General features: G+C 29.8%; 1 protein-coding gene across 1 annotated transcript; it reads right to left on the minus strand.

Moving 5' to 3' along the window:
• Window positions 1-3,481: 3,481 nt before the first annotated feature.
• On the minus strand, window positions 3,482-5,128 carry LOC108335833 (dof zinc finger protein DOF2.2). Its single transcript, XM_017572006.2, has one exon. The coding sequence runs from the start codon at window positions 4,817-4,819 to the stop codon at window positions 3,779-3,781; it is 1,041 nt and encodes a 346-aa protein (XP_017427495.1). The 5' UTR covers window positions 4,820-5,128; the 3' UTR covers window positions 3,482-3,778.
• Between the last annotated feature and the right edge of the window lie 16,370 nt (window positions 5,129-21,498).

A 21,498-nucleotide genomic window follows, 5' to 3' on the forward strand; every position in this document is an offset into this window, starting at 1 on the left:
TCGGTTGTTCTAGTATTCGGCCCTAAAACTGTGTTCGGCTCATGCTTGAGTCTTACTCTTCAATGATCGTTCGGTCATGTTAGTATGTAGGGAGAGTTTCTCCCGTTCAGTCTTGTTAATAGGTTAAGTGCATCTTTTTCGTTCGGTCGTGTTCAAGAATGATGGTTATTTTACTGATTAGTTTGATTATACTTAAATGTGATGGATGAGGAAATATGTTGGTACTGAAATATGGTATGATAATTCTAATGTAATGTGAATGTATTAAGAGATATTTATAATGTGATATGAATGGAATAATATGGATATGAAGGAGTATTCCAAGGAGGAATATCTCAAGATTGGTTATGGAGTGGTAAAGTATGAATGTGGTTATGCTTAGTTGGCGTTTATCCTGATATTCTGTGATTACTCATTCTCAAGTAGAGAGGAGTAAGTCATGTGTGAGAATGGCAGGAGGTCCTAAACCATAAGGTGAACTTGGGCAGAACGGACTAACCTTGGGTGGCAGCTGTTGAGGGCATCCCAGCTATTACATCACTCGGGTGCAAAAATGTCGTAGCTACATAGAATTCATACAGTCCGGACAGTCAGAGTAAAGTGGTCGTGATTGCATGTACTACCGTATGGTTATGGTTGGAAATGTATGATTGGTTGTTGTATGATTGACCTATTGATTTATCTCAGATTTGTGTGTATTATATGTTGTACTGAATTAATTAAATTATACTAGTTTATCCTTATTTTCCTGTCTTGTCGTGTGGTCCGTTTGGTCGTCCTTGTCTTTGCAATGAGCACCTGGTGGGTGTGAGCAGAAGGTGCAGATGACTCTCTGGTGCAAGCGCTAGAAGAAGAAGGTAGTTTAAGAGCAAGACCGTTCGGTCTTGTACTCCTGTTGTATTTGTGTAGAACCGTTCGGTCGATACACTTGTATGACCGATCGGTAAGCTCTTTTGGTGTGTATTAGTATTGTTTCTGTAAAGTTTTTAATTTATGGTTATTTTAGGATAACTGTAAATTAACTTTACTTTTTCTTTATAACTGTTCTATTTTATTGTAAATGTAAAAGTCCTTAAATATATTTTAAAACTATATTTTTTGGGATGTTACAAAAAATAATACGTTCACTAAACAATTTTAACCGAGGTGAAAGGCATGCATACGTAAAAAGAATATTTCTCTTCTTTCCAAAACGATCTCGTATGTGTATCACAGTTGCTTATATCACACGTCTTCATATTCTAAATATAAAAATAAACAGTTCTTGTTTGAACTAAATATGTTTATATATATATATATATATATATATATATATATATATATATATATATATATATATATATATATATATATATATATATATATATATATATATATATATATATATATATATATATATATATATATATATATATATATATGAAAAACCCTTGAACGAGTCTATCAACACAGAGAAATAGTAATAGGAAAAAAATTATAGGCATAATAGAAAATTATGATAAGAAAAGAAATAGAAAAAAATGAATAATATCCATGTGTTATCGTCCTTTACAAGATGTGTCTATGCATATAATTTTTCACAGTCAATTTCTCAAAGAACTTCGTACTAGAGTTCCTTAACAAAGAAGGAGAAAAATGTTTGATTATGAAGTCAAAAGCTCTAAAGCTTACAACCATTTAATTTCATGTTTTGACAAAGGAAGTATGAAATCCGCGAATTTAGATATGAACTAACTACCCGGAATTTGTCGAATAGTGTGTTTCTATATTTTAAGACTTAATGTTTTTTTTATACATTTTGGATAATTTTAATTAATTTATAAAATTTGGATATTTTTAAATAATTTTTATTTAAATTTTTATCGAGTATTTAAAATTTTAATATTTTTTCATGAGTCTAGTTACTTTTATTGCTGTTGTTTATATATATATATTATTTTTTGTGTGTGTTGATGTATGTTATATTTTTAAATTGAATAATTTTTTTCTTAAATAATGTTATAAATAATATAAAATAAAGATTAATTTTTATCATTTTCATTTAAAATATTGAATAATAAAATTGTAGTACTTTCCTATATGTTTATATGTTTTATCATTAGTGCAAAAATAACTTTTTATGATGATTTTTATGTCTATTACAATCCATTTAATAAGTGACGTAATATCATAATTATAATTATTTTAGAACTTTCTATGTTAGATAGGTATAAAAAGTGAACATAGTAACATTTTTGTAATAAATTAGAAGACTTTTTACACTAATTATACCTAAACACAACATAAAAGGTTTAAGTGATGACATTTTTGTAAGAAATTAGAAAACTTTCACACCTTTATTCTTGTTATTGTCTTAAGTGGTGGAAGTTATGCTGATTTTGGAACAATCTGTATAGAATTTGCTTGTAAAGCCTACCATATAGTATTGGTCATTAAACAATGTTATAAACAAACATTTCCAATACTTAAATTTATGTATGTTAATTACTTTACGTCTTATCCTAATTAAGATGTAAATTTACATCTAACATGTAGTTGATAAACATAAATATATATTTAACCTATAATGATTAAATGTGAAGATCTACATTTATGTCTGATGTTTATAGGTTAAATATAAATTTTGATCACTTAATTATAAAAATACTATCACACATTTTTACATATATTTTCTACGAGTTAGACGTAAATTTAATGACATGGTAAACTATTTTTGTATTATTTTATTTATTTTTTAAAACATTAGCATTTTAAAATTTTAACATTAAAGAACACTATTTCAATCATTCAAAGAAAACCACTTGTAGCCGTTCTTATTAAACGTTGGTGAGTGTCAATTCTTAGACTCACACTTAGCAACAAAAGTGCATGGATATAGGTTAGAAGAACATTGTTGTGTGTGTTAGATTGCGATAGGAGAGGCTTTTTATTTTTCAAATTAAAAATGAATAAACAAATAAAATAGTCGACGAGCAGAGAAGCAGAAGTGAGGCATGGTTGCTCAGTGAAGTCTGTGTCGAACCAATTGGTGGTGGATTGCTCACAACCAACATCCAGAATCTAGTTCTGTTTGAGGAAACTTTTTCCAAAGGCTGCTTTTGCATTAGATTCACCGATTTCTCGTAACAAAACAAAATCTAGCACTCCCATATGCTACACACCATGCCTCCACCACCTTCACTTCTTAACAACTAAACCCTAAAGTTTTTGAGTTTATCAACATCAGATATTCTTGTTCCCAGCTTTACTCTATTTTTTAAGTCTCTTAAAATATAGCTTCACTGTTACCTTTGGCATAACGTCAACACACCCTAAATCTCTGCATTCACACCATGTTGTAAATATTTAACTACTTATGTAGAGGCCCACACCAGTTAGCCCCTTACTGCTTAGAAGCCACAAAAAATTATATTAGGAATTTAGAGGTAAAGTAAAGAAACGGGAGAAAAAGTTAAAAAGGAAATTCAATGTAAAGTAAAGATGCAGAAACACTGTATTTTCCATTCCTTGAATTTAAGAGAGCTAAGACACCATCAACCAGAAACACATGCAGACGGAAGCAAATGATAGAAAGAAACGAAAGTGGGAAAAAAAATTCTAATGCTACCTACACGTACATATTCTTTAATTATCCACCCCAAAACGACCGAACAAAAAAGAAGAAGAAAAGACTCTAGAATACAGATTAACAACTATAAACTATAAATTAAGGAGTTCTGTATTTAACGCTGAAAGAAAACGGTAAATAAAAAAGAGGAAATATAGTTACTGCGGTTGATTAAGGATATGCTCCACTTGTTGTGGGAAGATCACCCCAGGAAAGGGTTGGATTCCAGCACCCGAATTCGCTGCCAGAAACTGAAGATGATTCCAAAATGTTGGACAAAGAAGATGATGAAGGCATGTTGCCGAGAAACACCGGTGAATTATCACTACCACAATAATGAACTGACGATGATGACCTGAACTTGTGGTAAAGTTCTTGAACTCCAACACTTTGCTGTTCTCCAAGTACAAAACCGTTGCTTTGCTGCTGATTCTGATTTTGATTATTCCTCCAAAAGGAGCTGCATAGACCCAGTGAAGGAAGTTCTCCCACACCATCGTATCCTAGACCAGTTCTAGTACTATTCAGCAACCCATTTGGGAGAAATGACTCAGTGACCATGTGCGAGTGAGATTCCGATAAGTTCCCTTCTCTCTTGACGGCCATTGACACGAGACTAGGGTTAGGGTTAGGGTTTGAGTTTTGGTTTTGGTTTTGGCTTTGGCTTTGGCTTTGGGTAGCTCTTAGTAAAGCCATGAGTTGAGTATTTTGCGGTGAGCCCCAAAGGATTGAGGTTTGTGGAAGCTCTTGGTCAAAGAGTCCCTGTGGCCTTCCAAGCTCCGATGCCACTGCTTTCATCTTTGTTGTGGCGGCCTGCTTTCCCACCGAGTTGGACATGCCGGAGGTCTTGCTTTTCCGGCAGCCACCTCCGATGGGAACATTCCTGAGAGCGCCACCTTTGGTCCAGTAGCGGCGACATGTCTTGCAGAAGTGGCGAGGCTGAGTGAGGTTGTAGTTGTTGTAGTAACAAAACTTAGTGTTTGATGAATCACAACGAGGGCACCTCAAATTTTGGTTGTCTGAGTTGGAAGAAGTGGCGGTGTTAGTGGAAGTGGTGATGGTTGTTGTGCAAGAAGGAGACGGAGAAGGAGAAGACGGTGCGGGTGGTGTTAGTAGAAGTCGTCCTCCTCCTCCTCCATTATTATTAATGGAGATTTTTGTTTCTCCTGCTATAAGGCTAGCAGTAGCAGCACCCAAGAGTTCTTGGATCATCTTTATCTTTTAGATCTAGAACAATCCAAAAACACGCAAAAGCAAAAGGGTGGTGTGGTGATGAGTGGTGAGTCTTTTTGCGTTAGTGGTGGAGAAAAGCAAAAGAAAGTAGGTTTGGTATATATTTGTGTATGCGGGAAATGGGGGGAGAGAGAATATTGTAGGATGAAGCATACGATGAAATTGAATGAGCTTTGCGAATTGAACTCAATTGGGTTGCTTGGTTGTTTTATGCTGATAGCTAGGACTGCTTCCTTGTCGGTTAGGTCCTTCTTGCTTCTTGCCAACCAATGTTTAGAATGGGACTTCCATCATATTATTTATAAATTCTTTTATAGACTCCATGTGGACAAAGACAACCATCACTCATCACCTCCCATTTTTACCCCATTCATCTCACAAACGACAATCTCTTTTCATGTTGGAATTTGTATTTCGAGACAACCTATATTATTACACGGAAAATTGTTATGTTGCAAGTCTATACTTTCATTCAAATTAACTATGATTGTTAACTTTTTTTTTCTATTATCCATTACATTTATTCTTCTACTAACATGTGAAATGGTAATCTTTTTAATACTAAAGAGAGACATAAAATTTATTAGTACCTCTTATGACATGTTTCGGACTAATACTCAAACGAATTTCAGTATTTACTAAGAAAGCGACAGAGAGAGAAATTTGGAATCACAGTATCTAAAATCTATATAAAATTTTAAAGTACAATAATTTCTTTTCTTGTTTCTTAAACTTCATGATTACTCTTATCTTAGGATTTGAACCAGATTCAGAAAACATATATTAAAAGCCTTGATCATTACACTTATTATGTCATACGTGTGGTCTTGCACAACCAATTATGTAAGAAGAAGATATCATTTTGCCTGTCCCACTAAGGACTAATGAATGCCGATATAAAGGCTTGTTATTATTATTTTCTAAGGATCATAATATGTTATTATTTTCCCTTTCTATATGCATGACCACAATACAACATTTAACAGGTTTTAATTCGTCTTTCTTTCTCTTACGAATTTTTACTCATCTTTGTGTTAATTTGGTCTTAATTTATATATGCTGTACATAATACTGTAAATTTCTTGTCCTCGTTACATGTATAAGTTCTTTTAGCGTCTGGTCTGTCAGAATGTTTATATGTTTAATCAATCATGTATGATCAACAGCGAAACGTAATATAAAGCAGCAATTAAAGCAGAAGTAATGAATGTTTTCTTAAATAATAATCCTAATGTGAGGGATAACGAATTCCGTAAGTAAAGATGCTTCATGTTCTAAAAAAAATCATTGCAAGTTCAAAGGAGACTAGAATAGGGGCAATCACATGGAAATACGTGTAAAGCTGATTGTCCCTACTGCTCCCAACTTAAAAATATATTGTCACTGCACATCCCAAATCAATTTATCCTTCTCTTTATCAAAATAGAAAACAAAAAAAAAATACTTTATTGCAATATATTTATGGATGGTTTAATAACATTAAGATAGGCTTAATAAACTTTATTAGGAAAAAAATTGATATTATATTATAAAAAAATTTAATTTTAATTCATTATCACAAATATCAATTTATAAGGTCATATTGTTCTCAAATATATTTGTCCTGTAAATAGACACTATTTCTAATTTCAATAATAAAATGTGTTATCAATTTTGTTGCAATTATACGAAAAAGAAAAAATTGATATGCGATCATGGGTCATGGTGTGGTACGCGGCATGTAAATCGAGATGGAAACACGTGTTCTTTTCTTTCATCAAATAGAAGGGACGAATAATGAGTCTCACAATATATGTTAACTAGATTTGATTAAAAAAATATTAAAGGTATTTGATTAGAAATACAGATTTAAAATCTTCAATATGATATGTCAATGGAAGTAGCATATATATGACTTATAAGCTAAGACTTAATTGTATGGTTTTCTTTCTTACAAAATTTCGTATGATGATTTTTTTTTGGATTAAATGCTCTTTAACTAAAAAATAATAATGTATAAATTTATTAGTTTTTTTTTAATTATGTAACACGCAGACACGTCTTTTATAATAATTAATTTTACCAATTCATATACCAAAACTACCACACTTGTGATTGAATAAAACCGAAATATCAATTTTATCTCCCAATAATTTTCAGTTTCTAATTATGTCGAATAAAAAATTAGCCAAAAACTGACATAAAGGGGATAAAAAAACATATTTATATCATGTAGTTAATTTTTAGGGAAAGAAAGAGAAGAAGAAGCTATTAAGTTGAAATGAAAAAAGAAAATCTAGAGACATTTAAACCAATATTGATTTAAAATAGTAAAGTTCGATATTTATATATAACTATGATGGTAGGTAGGGAATTAGCAATGATTATATGTTTCCTTGTTAATTCCTGTGCTAATTCTCTGGTCCACTTTACCTAACTTCACTCGTAATGGTATCTTTAGTTTTTTAGTTTTCCCGTAGATATTTCATACTCACATTTTTCTCACTTGAATATCGATGGTATGACCGTAACGCCGTGTTTGATTGAACTGTATATATACAACGAAATAAAAAATGTAGTTTGCATGATTTTAATTGCATTTCACAATCAGTAAATACTTTATATTTATTGATAATTTAAAATTATTTATTGAGAATACTTTTTTATAATATTTGATTAGCATTATAATCCATTTGTTTGTGATGAATGATAAATAGTTCATTTTGATTAATATTCCCTTCATTGTAAGATAAAGAGAAAAACTGTTATTAAAATCGGTTTGGAAGAGATGAACACAGAAAAACGTGAGAATTGATTGGGTCAAACCGCACTTAAATGCCTCATGCAAAAGTTTGATTTTGATGTGTTATTGACAAAGTTCCGCCCCCCTCTTGTGTTCACATAATAAACAAATATTTAGATTTTCGTTTAAAGTCATGAAACTAACAAAGAAAGTATATTTAATTTTTCTCAATATTATATATATATATATTATTTTTATAACACGATTTTTTTTTTCAAATTTTAAAGTATCTTAATTATATGTGTTCACTTTAGTTGTATTTCAGAATAAGATAGTTAAGACCTCAATTAATTAAAGTTTCGTTTGATTTAAAATTTTCTATATTTAGGTTTTCAATTTTTAACATATTTATAGTCTATTATGTCAGTGACATCATGAGTCACTTTAGAGATGACAAAAGAAATATAAAATAAAATAACTAAGTTAAATGTTCAACTTGCTCCAAATGTTAAAATTAAGGAGAAAAATATTGGAGAACATATAGAAATATGATCAATAAATGTAACATAACTATTCCACCAAACTGACTCTTTAATGTCAATCCCGTTTCCACCAAAATTCTACTACAAATTATTTTGATTAAAGTATTAATGATAGTATTTGGTAAAATGACTAACAATGAATAAAAAAATAAAGTAAATACCATGTAAAAAAATTATAAACTTGTCTTAAAATTTTAAATTAAATAAATACCATATCTATTTTTATTGATAAGGTGGCAAAAACCAAAAACATCTTAATTAATGTTAATGGAGGCTTATTTCACTTTTAATTTGTGAAATATTTATTTTATATTTAATGTATTTGACTTGTGACTTTTGTTAGATTGTCTGAGTTTTAAATTTTATTTATATTTTTAGAAATTAAAATGTTCATTAGCAATAACATCTGAAATTATCAAATAACATTACTAACAAAAGATTGTCATCAAAATTTATATATTTTTTCCATCTTGCAATATAATTAATTTGTGAATATTTTAAGTAACTTTATTATTATTTTTTTTATTAAAAAGTTGTAACTGAAATTCTAATCCCTAAGACTTTGTCTACTTGAATGGATTTGGAAGAGAGTAATTCAACGGATTTGAGAGGATTTGAAGATAAATTTTTGTTGTTTATTTGAGTGGATTTGGAGGTAAGTGAGAGTGAATTTAGAATTAATTTTTTTTAATCTGTCATATCAATCAAATTCTACACTAATTCTCACAAACTTTACTTTCAAATCCACACTCACTAACCTCCAAATCCACTCAAATAAACAAAAAAAAAAATTATCTTCAAATTCTCTCAAATCCCCTCAATTACTCTCTCCCAAATTCATTCAAGTTAACAAAGCCTAAAAGCCTACACTTGTCAACTAGACAACGAATATTACATCAACCAATTTTAAAAAAATGATTATGTCTGAAAAATGAATAGTTTTAAGTCAACAATTAAGTTTTAAATGATAAATATATTTGATCGCTAATTTAGTTACTAAACTAAAAAAGTATCAAAATAGACTAAAAGCTATCAATTTTAAAAGTTATTAATATATATAAAAATTAAATATATTTTTAGTCTTTAAATTTTAATATATTAAAATTTGTTTATATTCAAAATTTTGATACAAACTCATCAACTTTAAAAATAATTGATATAATAGTTTTTTATTCAATTATGTTAATTTTTTTGTGTTAAAAATGTATTTTATATTAACATTTGAATTATTTACATATTGATACGTTAAAAAAATTAATATATTTAACTTAATTAAACTAAAAGGATTATATTAATTTATTTTAAAATTTTGAAGGTCAAAATAAATAATGTTTTTTTAAAATAAACAAATTTCACATCAAATCAAATGAAGGAATTAAAAACATATTTAATTATATATATGTATAAATAATTAATACGTATTTTTATTAATATAAAATATCTAATAAAGTATATTAATAATTATATTTAGTTTTATAATTATTATAATAAAAGAAAATTATTTGTATTATCATTAAAAAAAATGAGCAGATGCGTTTTTCTTATTTTATTTCTTATAACTTTTATTTATACAAAATAGAAGATTTATTAATATATGTATGGTGCCAGTTAAATTAATAGTTAATAATATAAATAGAATATATAATATTACTAAAAAAGGTTGTTAAAGATAGAAAATAAACATCACGTGGAACACAGATAAACATTTCCAAACTTAAATTGGATGAACGATGGTTGAATTGGAAGAGATGACAAGAACGCTTTTGCGTCTTCATCTGATATGACATGAACTGTCCAAAAAGCATGCAGTGATGAGAAATTGTACAAATTAGAAAACATAGACTCGGGTCTTCTTGACCAGAAGTTGTGTTCACCAATTTATAATGTCCATTACTTTTATACTTTACCTAATGAAAACAAGACAAAGTGAGCATCATCTTATGAATCTGTCAGCTTGCCACGCATGGTCATATGAACTGTAATCATGTATAACAGAGCGATTACACACGGAGCTGACAGAGTAACCGCAATCATTCAATCAAGTAGTAGTAATAATTTTGTGCAAACGCGTAAATTTCTGTTTTAACCATGCATTTTGACCCTAAAGCATTTTCCAAAGGTGATGATAAATGACAAGAAAATTTTAGTTAGAGGAAGAAAGTGGTAAAAAAGCTCATGAAAAAAGAGGGTCTCTATGTTTCCTATATGCAGAACCGTTTGTCAATTAAGGTATTGATTGATTGAGTGAGGGTGTTGATGATAATAAATGATACTATCACTTAAGTTGCAAGATAGCATAACTGTCGAAGCAATCCATTAAATGGTGAAATCTCAACAAAATCTTGGTTGTTTAAAATATTTATATCCGATATTGTCCCCTCACTCTTGCTATAAAATCTAATGGAATTGACGGAGCACTGAGAATTATTAATTAATTAATATATAATATAAAAGCATTTATCCCCCAACATTATAAAAAACCAGCAACAGTCCAAAATTGCGATATCTTCCACACTTGGTCCAACTAGGCAAAAGGAAATTGAAGTTTACGACATGTTCGTTACATATAGAAATGTGGACCAAAACGTTGATTGCGACTAACAAATGAAAATTGAAAAACGAGAATCATGCTTATACGAAGAATCAAGGAAATTAGTAGAAGGGAAAGGGAAAGTGAAAGACGGAGAAACTGGGAATATGAATTATTGGGATAGTAATTTGTTATATGATGTGATGGATGTAGAAAGAAAAAATGGTGTTAGTGAGAGGAATGAACCCGCGTGGCTTCCGGAGAGGTAGAGTGAGTGATTGAGAAGATGAGAAGGAGTTGGCTTTTGGCTTTTTCTTGTTTTTGTGTTTTTGGTACATTCATGCATGCACTGCACATTATATTACATACTATGCTACAGGAATTGGCATTAGAGATAGAGACAGTGAGGGAGTGAGTCTTTTCGCTGCTATGTTCAGTTCGGATGCAAAATTAACTTTATTCCTTTCCTTTCCTAAACAACGGAAAGTTGGCATGCACTTGAGCGGGCAGAGCGGAAACGATACCAGCTCTGGCTAAAGACGACAGACTGGGCAACGCGGGCAGTGCGCGCGGGCAGCCAAATGCATACTGTTTATATTGGTTCCGTCAAGGGCCATACCATTGCCTTCCTCATCTCTCTTTTCATTTTCTTCTGCCTCCATCTAAATATCAAAACCGATTGACATTTTTTTTTCCCGTCATCTGAAACATTAGTATTAAAAAAATTCTTCCAAACTTTTTTTATACCTAAAATAAATTAGTATTAGAAAACTTTTTTTTAAAATTTTTTTAAAGTATAAAACAATGATTTTACATATTTAACCTTTGAACTTGTTTTTGATAGTCTCGGATCACAACCAAATAATCCTAGCCACAATGTCACACTCACTTCTAAAACTATTTCCAAAGTTTAAATTATGTTGTTTTTAACTCTCTTTTTACTAGTTGTTAAAACTGTACAAATAAATATATGTTAAAGGTATTCCGACACTCAAGTCTTTGAGTCCGAAATATGATCGTTTGATTAACATAATAAAATATTAAATTTAAAATAAATATAATCCTCTATTTCACTATCTCAAGTTCTAGAGTAGATTTATCATTAGTATAGGTTTAATTATGACCAAATAATCAATAAATATATTTTTACCCGTAAACTCAATTGTTATTAAGGTTTAAGGATTTGGATTATCAATCAACTAGACTCCTCACCGATCCATTAGTGAGATAATATGACTATAGAGTGTTTTGACGTTAATCAACTATAACACACCATATGATCGTCTGGATAAACGCTGACTAGACAGTCATTAGCTACATGGTCTATCCTGATGAGAGAAATAGAAGTATAAGAACATGAAAGGAGATGCATGATATGGGATGGTATGGGGGTAAAAATTAAATAAACCCATGTTCCTATATACATGGGTCACGGGCCCTACTCATGTCTCATGTTTCTTCTTACGCATGAATGCAGCCCACAGCTTTCTCATGCCTCCTCTTATTTCGACTTTTTCTCATTTTTACAACTCTTCAGTCTAACATTGCATGTGATTAACTTTTAATTAAGGATGTTGATTACCTATAGAATTTCCGATATTTCATGAAATGGAAGCGTTTGTGTTTGGGTGTATATAGATCCTCTATGTTCCATATGCATATAAATCTACACCAAAGCCTCGAATATCGCGTTATAACAAGAAGCACGGTCACTATCGGATACCTATCGATCTATATATGTGTGTATAGCACATGCAATAGAGAAGCGATTTTAGCTTAAACATTACATGTCTTGTTCATAGACCCAAGACCATGGAAGGATGGAAGCTAGCTAGAGCATGATCCTGAAAGGCAAAGCAAAAATGTGTACAAAATGTTAAGAGTCATGCATATTGGAAAAGAGACGAAGAAGGGTGAATAAATGGTTGTTAGCATTGTTGATTTTGTTAGCCATGTTGGACGGTCCCTACCTTAAAAGCAGCAAAATACGCTTACATGCATAGGTATAGGTCATCATCCCAGCACAATGAAATTGATCGATGAGTGAGGTTTGAAAGCTGACAAAAGTTATTGTTGGAAAGATTCCCTGGGTCGGAAAATAGTAAAATTCCATAGACCCCCTAAGCTTTCTAATTGGAGTTCGGAGATCTACACGACGAATTTCTCACATACCAAATTGGAATTAACAAACCCACCACCAACAAAACCGTTGAGAGAATTTTCAGTTCATTTTTTACCGAGGTCTCATCCTTTAATTAGGCAATTTTAAACTATATGTTTAATTATATTTCTTTTTTAAAATAATTTTAAAACTGTACTATTTAATATAGCAAATATATGTCTTTTTTAATAATAATAGTAAATAAATACCCCATCAGCATTCGCATTTTAATTAAGTCGTTTTTTACACGATAAAACTTATAAAAATAAATGAAATTTAAATTTACTTTTTAATATAATATGAACACTTATTCTAATCAAGTTTGTTGAATTTATTATGTGTGCGAGATTTGACGTATCAGTGAGTCTATTATATAGTTACGTTATCATATTACTCATAAAATTGATACGATTATAAGCACCTGCATGCATTCTTCTAGCAAAGCCACCCGGAAAATGGAAGCAGAAAACAGTAGAAAACAATGCACCGACATTGATATGAATTGAGCGAATCTTTATAGATTAGCTTCAAGCGCATAGAAACCAATAAAGCAGTGAAGCCAATTTATGGACAATGATATAGAATTGTTTACTGGCAAACTATACATGAAAAATCACTATCTGAAAGGGCCCCTCTCACCCAACAACTAATTACAGACAATTAAAATCGCACGCTTAATTTGATTATTTTATTGTCCTATTAGAGCAATTATGCCTGTAATAAATAGGTGGCTATAGTGTTAGTGATTGATGTATACTAGATAATGACTATGATCTTCATCATAAACTTGTCGTTTGTAATTTCTTCTCTGCTTAGAAGGGGAGTTAATGGATAATGGGGTCTAAGTTATATCATTTCAAACCCTACACATGTACCTCTGTTCTTGTCTCCACTTCATGCCAATTAATTACTCTTTTCCCCTTAAAGTTCTATAGTGATATGGACAATATACAAGAAAAATGACTCTCTTTTTTTTAGGTTTAATCCGGATGATGATTATCCATATTAATTAGCATTTTTGCCAAACAAATTTCCTTCACAATCCATCACATTTATCTGGAATTATTGTCAATTAAGTAATGGATATATATGCTTGATGTTTGTTAAGTATATCTATTTTTAGAGTTTCGTGGTGAGTTATGGAAATATTTTTTTAGGAGTAAAAAAATAAAGTTTAACTATTTTTTGTGTTAAAATATATAATTATGCGTTAATGGTTAAGACTAATATATATATATATATATATATATATATATATATAAATATTAGAAGAAAGTCACGATGCCATTTTAAAAATTACATAATTTTTTATTTTAATCTTGATTATGATAATTAATTTTAATGTCAAAATTTACTGACGATACCTTATTTGACACGCACTCAGACGGTCTGTCTTCTTTCCTTGGTGGAATGTGGTGAGTTTAAAACTTATGATATTATTGGAATCATTGCAGTGGAAACAATTTTTGGAAAGTAGCTACCTTTTATAATGTGATGAGATCTTATTTTTAATTCCTCACAGCTACAAAACAAGTGTGGACTCTTTGGACCCAAAATTAATATGTCCTGTTGAGTTTGAATATCTTTAAGAAGCAACTCAAAAATATTAATATTTTAATTAGATTTTTTTAAGTCTTCTCTTAAGATAGTATAGTACATGTTACTATACTGATATTATTAAAATGAATTTTCAACTCAGCAATTTGTTTGGGTGAGTATTAAACTGTCATTGTTTTATATGTTTTTTCTTTATGATCTGCGTAATAAAAATAGTATCATTTAAAGAAGATACTAACACTAAATTCAGAGCATGATTGTCCATTTGGTTAAACATTTGGAAAACAAACCTCATACATTGGTTGAAGAGACTTTTGATAGCAAATCATATATATATATATATATATATATATATATATATATATATATATATATATAGATAGATAGATAGATATACATAAAAAAAATTGAGTTCTAGGTTTGTAGGGATGTTTGTAGGAATAGGCGGGTTTATTAAGGTTTACACCCACTATCTAGTTTTATATCTTTGTTTAAAAAGAAGGTCAAAAGGCCCAAAAACAAACTAACCCTACAAATGAACTATATATTTGTTGCTATGATATAAACAAGATTTCATTGATACATTTATAATAACTTCATCCTTCGCCACAATACAGCAGTGATGCTATAAAGACACAAAATTCCAAGCCACAGAAGGGGAAAAATTGCACTCTCTACACAGTTATAAACCGGTGGATTTCTTTATGGCAGTGATCTGAAAGCATGGATAAAGTAGTGAAGGTAAGAGTTTTCACTGAATTGGAGAAAGCTTTAGTCCAACAAAGCAACCTGTTGTTGAGATAAATTCTTATATATACATACATTCTTTTATTATATACGAAACCAGCCAGACATAATAGTTATATTAAAGGCCTTACTGAATGTGACTCTTTGGCTGCGTTGGTTTTGCTGTCTTCAGTGGTTTTGATTTGGTTTTGTTAGAATTCTTTTACCAACCAATTTTATAAGATTGAATTAAACTTAGATTCAGCTTTTAATATTAAGTTTTCTCATAGATATTAAAGGTTTGCTGTTAACAGATCTGAGAACTTATGTTGCACATTCTAGTGCTAATGTTGGGTTATAAAAAAGTTAGAAAAAAAATGTAATAATATATATAGAATATTAGAGGAAAGTGCATGGTGGATACGGCGGGGAGAATTTAAGGGAATAAGTTTGTTGAAGCAATGATATAATGTTGTAAGAAGATTGAAACATGAGCTGTACATATACTCTGATAAAGGAGGAACAAAGAGATAAAGGAAAAGGAAACGATAACACAGCAGCCTTAATTGGAAGGTTGGTTGTAAGCATGTGCATGTCAGATTCCTCTGCCTCGTCGCACATTCGCCTAGAAATTAAAATCTGCCAATTTATATACTTTCGTTGATGCAGCTTTAAAGAACTTCTCAACAGTATCTACAAATGGGAAAGGGAATACGGGGAACATTTTCCACATGCTTCTCCAAATGTTTTCCAATTTTCACTCAACCCTCTTACATGAACACGTAATGTATCAATGTTTCAAGTCCAACTTTAAACGTTCTCACAAAACTTTCCAGCGTGATATCGGTGGCTATGTATAACGTAAGTTGGAGTTTTCTGTTATATAAAAAAGTAGACAAAATAGTAACACATATAAATAAATAAGTCTTATAAATTTATTTTCTCGAGATTTGTTGTAAATATATAATCATATATTCTCTTGTATATTTCTGGGACTTATCAGTGAAGATTCTGATGTTTTTTCATGAAGTTTCCAACAATGACAGCACAGTTTGATGTATCCTATGATTTTTTATTATGGGCATATGTAAAGACATGTATATGATGTTGTTAAGAGAATTATAGGATGTGAATCTAGCTTTGCTGTTACGTCTTTCTCTAGTTGTGCCCTTTTAATTTATAGAGTTAAAAATCATATATCCACCCTAGCTACTTGCTAGTTACAACTTTAACTAACCATTATGTTTGTAAAATTATCTTTGGCCAATATGCTATGGATAAGTTTGATTATTTAATTTATATACTTAGGTTTTACGTAGGTGCTTTATAGCTTTAGTCCTTAAAATATACTCATGAATCTGTTTTAGTTTTTATAATAAAGTTTATCGTAATGATTAGAAATTGAAAAATATGAGAAAAACTAAAATGATAGATTTTAAGCCCAAAAATCTATGTAAAAAATGTGTGGAAATTAAAGAATATATTGTGCACGTATATATAGAGACCAAATTGTGTATGTGCTTCTTCTTTTTATTATGTTATTCCTTATTAATTTATAGGGACATTTGATGTACAAATCTTTCATAAGTTGATTCTTGAAAATCATGACTATTGCATAATTTATTTAAATAATTAAAATTTGTTTTAAAGTCGTATATTGTATGGTTTTTCACACATTTCCTTAAATATATATTTGCTCCCAATGAAATTTTATTACAGCTACTCGTGTCTTTTTGAAGTAGCCTTTCAGTGAAATAACTTCATTAGGCAAACACTTTATTTTGTTTTCTTGGGAATCTTTTTAAAAGTAAAACATTGTTAAATAATTTAATAGTCATATTTATTAAATTCATCTTTTAGTCAAAAAGTGTTAAATAAAGTAAATATCATTTACTGGGCTGCTATTTCCTGCACCCAATGGTTTTCTTCCTGCACCCCCTAATTTAATAAAAAACCTATTTTATCCTTGAATCAATAATAAAAACTCTAACCCTAATTTCCCTTCCCATTCACCCTTGCGCCCCTCCCTCTTCCTTTGCATCCCCTCCACCTCCCTTCTTGCACTTCCTTCCATTTTATGTGTTATTGAAAACTTCATCAAGAAATTAAGTTAGACATAACATGCAAATAAATAAAATCATATGAGAAGGAGTTATGGATGATAAAAAAGATATGGTGCTAGAAGAGACTGGGTGTGTGCTTTTTAGATTCTGGAACACTCAATCCAGAAGGTATTTCTCAATCTAGAAGAATACTCAATATGGAAAATATAAAAGATAAAATTTCAGAATGTGTGTTTCAGAAGTCTTTTAATATTTTCGATTCAAAAGTATCTTTTGGAATAATGATTCCGAAATATAAGTTTTTTTTTTTGGAAAAAAGTGTTTTAAAAGATATTTCTGGAAAAACATTCATTCTAAAATGTATTTTTATATATCTTTGAGTATTCCAAAATATATTTCCGATTCAGGAATTTCTTTTAGAATTTTCAATCAGAAAAATATTATAAAAAATGCAGGAATTTTTATTATAATTTTGTTTAGAGGTGGTATGGAAATTCAAAATTTTATGGGGTGTAAGAAGAAAAAGAGGGGCGCAGGAAGAGATATCCAATTTACTCTGCTCAACTAGAAATCCAAGATATTCAGGAAATAGCCCGTTTAGAGAAAGCATCGGAGGACAGTTTCTTCCTGCACCTCCGTAATTTTCTTTCCACACCGTCATAAAATCCTTTTTTTTCATTTTATTTAAATTATACAATATAAAAGTCATTTTTTTTAATTATATAATCTGAAAGTTAAATGAATTTCAATTTATATAATCTGAAAGTCACCAAATTATATAATCTAGAAGTCACTTGTTTGTTGATAATGAAATAACTTTTGGATGGCATAATTCGAAAATCAGTTTTAAAATTTGAACTGTGTAATTTGATTATTATTAACTTTTGAGCAGTATAATCCGGATGTTGAAAAATAAATTTCAAATTGTAAAGACAAAAATAAAAAATTATGAAAACACACACAAAAAGAAAATTACGAAGGTGGAAAAAGAAAACTGTCTCATTGGAGACTGGGCTAACATGAGTTCCCCCGGTCCAACTCTCTCTCTTAAGTCAGAAAGAAATAACCAGCTTATCATCAAAGATTTATTTTGAAATCCACATATTCCTTACATTTCTCAAGTCTCCATCATATTAAGTTGTTCCGTTGTACGTGAGCTTCATCCCACACATCCATGTTTTGATTTGACTGAGCTTCCACGAGTTGTTACCTTCATTCAGGAATTGTCACTTCCATTTCATTGAAAGAGTTAATATCGTTAATCTCTCATCTCGTTTTTTGACATCAATACTTTTCCAGTTTATGGAATAGATCTTTTACAATCTTCCTTTCTTCCCAACAGTTCTATATTTAATAGAAATTGCAGCTCATTCTCTTAAATGAAGTCTAAATAAAGTCAACATGTGTGATGAAAAAAATAAGATGAATAATTTGTAAAAGGATTAATAATTCATGGAATTGATTACCATAATTTACTTTTATTATATTAAACTTGATTTTTTTTAATTTAAAAAATTACCAAAAATAAACTTAATTTTTTCTATCAGAATTCATGATGACCATCTAAATGACCTGTTTCATCATTACTAAGTAACCTTTAATGTCCATTAACTTCCTCATTAATGTTGATTTTAATTTTCACTATATGCATAATTATTTTTCACCATGAGAAGAGTGATTCACCTTTTTTATCTTCCTATATGAACATTAAATTATTTAATTAAAAAGTAATAAAACTACAGGAAAATTTAAAATTATATTATTCCGTAAGGATAAATTATTTCCTATATATTTCTTATAAGGTAAATGTAATACTCAAATAAATATTATTGATTTTCCATTATAGAAATAAAATCCCGGAAAATATTGACTGATTCATACCAAATAATATATTATTGAGACATTTCATAAAAAAACTCTTCCTCATATTATTAGAAGAACAATAATATATAAACTCATGAAAAAAAATTATTATTATTATTTTCTCTTTATGAGGGGAATTGAGTTATAAGAGTTAATATTTTTTTCCCACAAAGAATAGATTATGAAAACTATCCCTGTGTTCTTTCGTCAATACTTGTTTGTGTATGCTCCAAAATCACATTATTTTGGAAAAAGAAATAAAGAGTTTGAAACTTTGATTTTGTTGTGGAGTTTTCTCTTAAAGAGATAACAATCACTACAAGAAATTTTTTAAATAATGACCAATTTTAGTGGCTATAAATAATTAGTCATGATCAATTTATATATTAATTTATAAATTAAAAGTTATTGGTAAATAGAATATTTTCTCTTTCGGTTGAATTTGTCCGAGAGTCGGGTCGTCTTTTTTTTTCTCTGCCCTCTTTCGATCGTCCAATCCTTTCTTCAAGTCAGATATCTTTTTCAAAGAGGCTTTTATTTTATTAGGATAGATCAATCTTATTTTAACTGGACGTCAATTGTGTATTTATAGGGCTTGTGGCAGTCAAACATATTGATTAACCATTAACGCAATATATTTTTAGGCAATCAAATAATCAATTATTAGTACCTATATTTGTAACCTGGCCTATTAGTATCTGCTAATATATCTGCTAATATATCTGGTAACTGCCCATAAATGACCATTAACTCTGATCGGTATATTTCATATAGTACATTTTCTATTATGAATAAAAAGTTATAATTGATTTTTAAATTGATAACTAAAATAGTTTCTATTATGAATTAGTCATTAATACTAGTTGCCAAGGTTTTGACTACCAAATAAATTGGTCTCTAAATTGACCTTTAATTAGAAAACTAATATTTAAATTGCTCATTAAACATATTTTTGGCTACTTAAATTAGTCATTATTTAGTGATGATGAGTCCATCTTCGAGCTAGAACTCCATGCGTATGAAATCGAGGAGTCCTTGAAAGTACAAAGGTGCAAAAGCAAGTAAAAAGATAAGAGATAGTTTGGTGATGGTGATTTGGTGTAACTTGCAAGTGAGGTTAAGCCAACACTTAAGGAAGGAGGTTAGAGAAAGTTACTAAGGAGAACTCTAGCCTAGGTTAACTTACAAAAGGAGAGTAATTGGGAGTCATCAAAATAACTCTATTATATTCATGAATAATTTCACATAGTTTAGATTCCTCTATTTTATAGGAGAAAAGAAGAGTACGGTGTCTTAAAAAATGAGATGGAAATGTGATCTAGAAAATTGAATTTTAAGCCAAAAAGAGTGCATGCAAGCACCTAAGCAAATCACATATTCTTTGTCAAGTGATACCTAAGGAGAAGCTTGGTCTCCACAAGTTCGGCATCAATTAGGTAAAAAAACCCTGGGTGTTGCTCCCTCCACCACCCCAAGTACTTCTGCATCTCCCCACTATTTTCTTTTATTCCAAAAATACTCTACACCTCCCCACTATTTTCTTTTATTTCAAAAATACCCTACACCTCCCCACTATCCTCAACAATCTTTTTCTTTCTCTCTTTGCATTAATGGAGCATTATCTTTCTCTTTCTCTCTCTACATTAATGGAGCATTCATATGACTTAGATTTAAACTTGTGATATATTGCAAAATATAAAATTGAGAGGAAACTTCAATATTAGTGCTTCTACCACTTCCATTTTATAAACTTAAAGGTTAGATGCAAATACAAAATAATAAACATAATAATATTAATAGTAAATAATATATTATTATTATTATTATTATTATTATTATATACTAACTTTATAATGACGAAAGAACTAAATAAATACCAAATCTTTAACAAATAATTTTTCTTTTATATTTTAAGTATTTAATAATATTTTTATATTATTTATCTAATAAATTAAATACTTTATTCAAGTTATTTGAGTCAAACATGTCGGTAAGTTAAAACATAATATAATGTTAAAAATTATAGATATTAAATGTAAAAAAAATACACATATATATAAACATATTTCTAGAAATTTAGAACAAAATTTTACCATTTATTAAGTGATTTGAAGAAAAAAAAATATATTGAACAGTGAAAATAAGATTGAATCAAGCTTATTTAAGAGAAAGTGTAAATAAAATTTTGCAATATATCACAAGTTTAAATCTGAACCATGTGAATGATCCATTAATGTGGAGAGAGAAAGAGAAAGATTATTGAATATAGTGGGAAGGTGTAGGGTAATTTTGGAATAAAAGAAAATAGTGGAGAGGTGTAGAGTATTTTTGGAATAAAAGAAATTAGTAAGGAGGTGCAGGAGCACTTGGGGTGGTGGAGGGAACAACACCCAAAAACCCTAATTCTATGTGTCAGACTCGTGGCCCAATTTAAGCTTATTTCTTGGTCCAAAAACACCTTTTATCTACAAGTCCATCATAGCCCAACGAAAAT

Source organism: Vigna angularis, chromosome 10 (assembly GCF_016808095.1).
Source record: "Vigna angularis cultivar LongXiaoDou No.4 chromosome 10, ASM1680809v1, whole genome shotgun sequence".
Taxonomy (NCBI): Eukaryota; Viridiplantae; Streptophyta; class Magnoliopsida; order Fabales; family Fabaceae; genus Vigna; species Vigna angularis.